Here is a 6,563-nt window from a genome sequence, read left to right as displayed (position 1 = left end):
TTTTTTTTTTTACCAATTATCCAAATAATGTTTAGTCCTAGAAAGCTATTATTATCAGAAACATGCAAGCATAACATAGCGGTTAGCAGATCAATGAATGAGAGGGCAGCGTTACCAGAGTTACCCATATACCACACCATGTTACAGCACAGTAAGGCTATTGCAGACAGAAACAATACTGTACTAGGCCTACATCGATGTTTCCTGTCGGCTCGATTTTTGAGTGGACTTTGCTGTTCCAATTCGCATGAACGGTATACGAGTGGAGCGACTGAGCGGAGCACACACACACATAGAGCGGGATAATACGCAGAGGGTCACGCCATGTGAAAGTGAAACCTGAGCGGTGACCTAATTTTCGGCAGCCGAAATTTCGGTGCATCTCTAATTATTGGCGACATCAGAAATGGATATTATATAATAGATGCTTTTTTGAAAATTTTAGCTATTTAAAAATACTAAAAAATGATTTTTTTACATGGCACCCCTGCTCTTGACAGACGGCACCCCGGTTGGGAAACACTGTTCTAGACCATGTCTTGTGTAAAATTAGAATAACTGTAAAATTGGAATTATTCAGCAATTTCAAATTACTTGTGTAACTATGTTGAATTTGTTTGCCTCTTATGTGGAACTATTTCTCATATAGCTACAGTAATCAATGTACAGGAGCATAGAATTAAATAACAGAAGGATCCGGGTACTGAAATGACCAGCCTGCAGTCCAGATCTTTCACCCATAGAAAACATTTGGCGCATCATAAAAAGGAAGATGCGACAAAGAAGACCTAAGACAGTTGAGCAACTAGAAGCCTGTATTAGACAAGAATGGGACAACATTCCTATTCCTAAACTTGAGCAACTTGTCTCCTCAGTCCCCAGACGTTTGCAGACTGTTATAAAAAGAAGAGGGGATGCCACACAGTGGTAAACATGGCCTTGTCCCAACTTTTTTGAGATGTGTTGATGCCATGAAATTTAAAATCAACTTATTTTTCCCTTAAAATGATAAATTTTCTCAGTTTAAACATTTGATATGTCATCTATGTTGTATTCTGAATAAAATTTTGAAACTTCCCCATCATTGCATTCTGTTTTTATTCACAATTTGTACAGTGTCCCGACTTTTTTGGAATCGGGTTTGTATTAAATACATTCAATGCACACAGTCTAAAGTAGTTTAAGTCTTTGGTTCTTTTAATTGGGATGATTTTGGCTCACATTTCACAAAAACCCACCAGTTCACTATCTCAACAAATTAGAATACTTCATAAGACCAATAAAAAAAATTTTTTAGTGAATTGTTGGCCTTCTGGAAAGTATGTTCATTTACTGTACATGTACTCAATACTTGGTTGGGCCTCCTTTTGCATGAATTACTGCATCAGTGCGGCGTGGCATGGAGACAATCAGCCTGTGGTACTGCTGAGGTGGTATGGAAGCCCAAGTTGCTTTGATAGTTGCTTTGTAATAACCAGTATTACAAACACAGCATTAGTTATAACACATCTACATAATTGCTAAAATTTTGCAAGTACACATTTAACCTTTTTTCCCACATGCAGGATTGAAATACACATTTAATAAATCCAGAGGGATAGATTTGTAATGTGTCTCCTCTGCAAGAAATTTATTTTTAGTCCAAACGCGCACATATGTTGTTTTAACTGCTACTGTGCAGTCAGTAGGGCTTCCCTCCAAGGGCTGTGATGATCTGCTCTCGCTCCTCAGCCGTTGGCATATCAGGCTTCACTCCATCACGCCTACGCTGCAGCATCACACCATGCTGAGAATGTGAAATACAGGGGATTGTTTTATTTACCGCTTTTCACAAGACAGCATTTTAGAGCAGCTTTACAGAAAATGCTTTAATATCTACAAACCCCAGTGAAGCCAAAGTGACTGTGGTAAGGGCAATAAATGGGGATGAACCAAACTCAGCTAGGGGAGCTCATCCTCCACAAAATAACAAAAGAGTTTGGTAGACATCTGTTTGATTTAGACTATACAATATGTAAGATTTTTTTTATTAAATATCCAAAAACCACTAGAACAGTGTTATATATTTTGCTGACTTGTGTACTTACATTATCCCAAATGTTTCGAAGAATGTTTAAATCCAGAAAAATAAGCAATTTTAACTAGTGACACGGACCGTGTCCATAGTGTCATTGTGTCGCCTGCCAATGACGTCATAACCCCTCGATTTCCGGTTTTGTTTTGTAGAAAACATGGAAACACCAAAGACACTTTAATATGTTGTGCATTTTAATAGACCGGTGATGATCGCACAGAGTAGCAGCATTATAATAGAACTTTCAAATGTATCTAGTATGATAAAACAGCGCTGCTTTTTTCCCCACATACGCACGACCGGAAGGAGTGGAAGCGGTCGACTGTGGCATAATAAAAGCTCAGCTGCTTTCGAGCCGTGTGTCACGCTCGTTCAGTGGCCTCGTTTCGCTTCGACAGCTTTCAGCCTCACCCTGCTTCATTCTACTACATTAAAAAATCATTAGCTCATCCATGAACATGATTTCTGCCCGAGTCCCGTCGGATTGCATCGGCTGTGGGGATGAAGACGACAACTCCCATGATTCCACACTCAGTCACGGCGTCATCAAACTACGCCTTTGTGAACTTGTTTATTTTGAATACGCGCCTTCTAGCTGCGAAAATGACATATTGTGCCTTTAATGAGAGTATGACAACCAGAAAATGAACGTTTTTGTCTTCATTGGGATTGGGGTTGAATGCTTAGGGATATTTCCTCCGTTTTGTTTGGGTTTAGGAAATGGAATAAAATTAATTCCATTGCCCATCCTCTCAGGATACCTGGAATCAATGTTACAAGTACCCCAGGCACTTCGTTTTTCCATTTTTGTGGCATAAACACCATCAAACCGATGAAAACCAATGTTTCTCTATGGCCCTGAGACCTAAAGAGGTCCAAATGCAGGTCCCTGTGCAGCTGATACTCAACTGCCACTGGCTCATTTGTGTTCAAGGGGAGGGGCTTACCGATAGGTCAATTTTGAATAAATAATCCGGGCAATAATCCCTCCCCTCCAGCAACCTGTCACTTACATGAGATTGCAGCAAATAAAAAAAAAATAATAATAAAAATAAAAAAAGACAACTATACAATCAATTAAAAAAAAAAAAAAAAAAAAAAAAGACTAAATCAATTCCCGCCTGACAGTTTTTGTCAATTGAGAAGCTTTTTCATTCGGACATTTGTCACAAGACAATAACAATTTAGCTTTAAATGTGCAATACTGTTAAGGGAACATTTTTTAGTTTAGTCTTGTAGTTAGCCATGGTTTTTAATTGGTAAGAGCCAAATGAAAATATGTTTAAGTTTGTTTACTTTACATAATTTTTATTAATGCACTGCAGAATATTCAATTGTCAGGATTAAAAACTGGACTGAATTCAATACCTTTAAATGTACTTTAAGTGTGTACCTAACACTAGGAAAATACAAGTATTGAATCGGGACTAGGTCTCAGCAGGGTGGGGATCGGATGGGGATCAGGGGTAGGGCTGGGTGTATGGCCAAAAATATTATCATGATATATTTTTCATAACGCTCAAAATGAAACATCGGCTCTTGTTATTGACTCTGTTGCCATGTCCAAAATTGCTCAATTGTTCACCAGTAATCCCTTTAGTGCATGGTAGTTAAATGCACTATATAAGGTGAGTTCTTCATGGTTTAGGCAAGATTTCACTATCCTTACCCAGAAGTTTACGCAGAAATCTATGGTAAATCCATGGGTTCAAAAACATAATTAAACCATTTCTTCCCCAGAAGAATTCTACATTTGGAAATTCTTGTGCAAGGCTAATTTTAGTATACATTTTTGTTTCAAAATTTTAAATTTCTCTACAGAAAATGATTATGAAATATTAGATTAGTGAGTTTTTATTTTTAGTCTTATTTTTTTGTGGGTCCTAGTGTCTCAGTATACTTACCCAGTACTTCCTGCAGTTTTTATATCTCATGAAGTATGCAGAACACATGCTCTTATCATAGTTGTATGCATCCAAACATTTTTGAGAACCATCAGTCTCCTATGCCAACGCAAACAGAGTAAATAAGCTTTAAAATCTCATTTTATTACAAATGTCATGATATAACTGGCACTGTAGTTGATTAAACAACTAAAATTGATTACAATTACAATACAATTGCTAACTCTTCACTTATGCAGCACTGAACGCAAAATTGCACATCAATTTTACACGCATTTAGTCAAAAACATACATAGTTTACATTAAATTTATTCAACCACACACAAGTCTGACTGACCTCAATGCATGGGTTGACATCCACATTCCGAAGTTTGCATGCACTTGATTTGCCAGCCATCCTCCAACTGCATCTGTGTCACAGCTGGAATGTCAGAGAGCTCCAGTTACATAAGGGATGGGTATTTTTTGTTTTTCCTTTTGAGTACATGACAGATAAGTAAAACAAGTACTCAACTACTGGAGTGTGATAATGAAACCCTTTTATGAAAATATATTGTTGACAATTGTGGATAAAAAAAGGTTACACTACTAGATTAAAAATGCATCAATGTTTTTGAAAAATAAGCATATTAAAAAGAATATCACTGATTTAAATAAATCATGGTTGTCCAATCCTGCTCTGGGAGGGCCAACGTCCTAACAAGTATAGCTCCAACACACCAGCCTGGAAGTTTCTAGTCGCCCCCTATACCTTTATTCACTATTCCCTTCATTAGTCCTCGAATAAAGTCCATTTGAAAAGTGAATGAAAACAAGTGAGCGAATTCGGACACGGAGTGTGGCGGAAGGGCAGTCGCTTTTGCATAGTTTGTGCTTGCGGTTTAATAATTTGAAACTTAGCAAACTGGTAGCTCCAGTAGTAATGAAAAGATTTATCTTGAACTCTGTCATGGAAACTAGCATGTATAAACCTTAATTATTACCTGTATGATATTATGCTGTACCCACATTAGACAAGCAGTTTGAAAAAAGAATGGATAGATGAATCAGCTGCAGGCGCCATCTTCTGACGAGACGTGGGAATTCATTCAGCATGACCCTTATGGGCAGTGTTGGACTAGTTACTCAAAGAATGTAATATTACTCATTACTAGTTACTCCTTTGAAAAGTAATTGTTACTTTACTTATTACTTTCTGGCAACAGTAATTAGTTACACTATTAGTTACTTTACTTTTTCTTCACGCCCCACAGAAGTTGTAACGTGTATCTTCCACATAAAATTATTCTAGAATGTTACTAACAACATATTTCTGCCTCATCATTTGACCAAAATCCACATTGGATTGCAGTCAGAAGTTGTTACAAACACTTAATAGTGATAGATAGTGACATTCAAGTAGAAGTGTTATATTAATCTCATTAATTTCTCTGTTACCCATATACGATTACATTTCATTATTGATTTGATCAAATCACATAAGTTTGTAATAAACCGTTTAATTTGCCAAAAAGATTTTTAATTATAGTAATATAATGTACCACATGCTGATCAGAGGGATGTGGGTGGGATGTAATGCCATAGTAAAGTACAGCCACAACTTACTCAACAGTGCTCAGATCATCTTTTTTCCTGACAAAATCAATATAATGCAATATTTCTATCTGCTGAATGTAAGCTTTTCCATATTGCAAGCTTGCCTGCTGCACTGGGGACATCACATGCATGTGCGAGTCGTGAAAATTATGAAAATAAATCTAGGAATTATTTGACTGATGGATTTTAAATCAGCGGGGTTGAGGCATCAAAAGTAAGTAATGGTAACGCTTTAGATTACAACCCACAATGTACTGTGTAAGTAAACAGAATTTACAGCGTAACTTTTTTTGTAATTACAGTGTACCTATTCAGTACCTCCGTGTAGGTATAAGGGAACAATATGCGAAGTTTGGGGAATAAAGGAGTAATAATCTGAAATACTGAAACAAATGAGTGTTCAACAGTAAGGGTCAATAAGGTTTAAACCCCTCCCAGAAATGTGTTTCTTGAATGAACAAATGGATACTTGACATACTAAAATAACTAAAACTAGATTTAATAATTTTAATAAAATACAAAAATACAAACATACAACAAAAGTAATGAAATTTAAATAAAATGAATTAAATTAAAATGTACAAATAAAAACACATTTAAAATATAAATAATAGTATCTTGGTGCTAAAATAAAACTGAGCAATTCTACATTCGATTTAATTAAATATTTGTTTTTCCTCTTTCTTTTTTTTCTCTCAAGGAACCCCCATTTGGGATACCGAGCAGTGATGGGCAAACTTGGCCCTTCCAGGCCACTTTCCTGCAGAGATTTAATCCAACCCAGATAAAACTCAGCTGCCTGTAGCCTTCTAGTAGTCTTGAAGACAATGATTAGCTGGTTCAGGTGTGTTTGATTAGGGTTGGAGCTAAACTCTGAAGGAAAGTGGCCTGGAAGGACCCAGTTTGCCCACTCCTGCTCTAGAGTCTACTCTAGATAAAACGTGGTTATATATATATATATATATATATATATATATATATATATACAG

At 36.5% G+C, this 6,563-nt stretch overlaps 1 protein-coding gene across 1 annotated transcript in view; it reads right to left on the bottom strand.

The window, feature by feature from the left end:
* Positions 1 to 1,395: 1,395 nt before the first annotated feature.
* chchd7 (coiled-coil-helix-coiled-coil-helix domain containing 7) overlaps positions 1,396 to 6,563 on the bottom strand; it is a 5,949-nt gene continuing 781 nt past the window's right edge. The window contains exons 2-4 of the mRNA XM_016256652.1: positions 4,316 to 4,399; positions 3,979 to 4,077; positions 1,396 to 1,786 (exon numbers count right to left, since the gene is read on the bottom strand). Coding sequence (XP_016112138.1) covers positions 1,682 to 1,786; positions 3,979 to 4,077; positions 4,316 to 4,375 — 264 coding nt within the window. The 5' untranslated portion in view covers positions 4,376 to 4,399 and the 3' untranslated portion in view covers positions 1,396 to 1,681. The remainder of the gene's footprint in view (positions 1,787 to 3,978; positions 4,078 to 4,315; positions 4,400 to 6,563) is intronic.

This window comes from Sinocyclocheilus grahami, unplaced genomic scaffold, assembly GCF_001515645.1.
Source record: "Sinocyclocheilus grahami isolate Dianchi unplaced genomic scaffold, SAMN03320097.WGS_v1.1 scaffold1456.1, whole genome shotgun sequence".
In the NCBI taxonomy this organism is placed as follows: Eukaryota; Metazoa; Chordata; class Actinopteri; order Cypriniformes; family Cyprinidae; genus Sinocyclocheilus; species Sinocyclocheilus grahami.
Note: the sequence above shows the minus strand (reverse complement) of the source record. Positions and strands in the feature narration are given on the sequence as shown.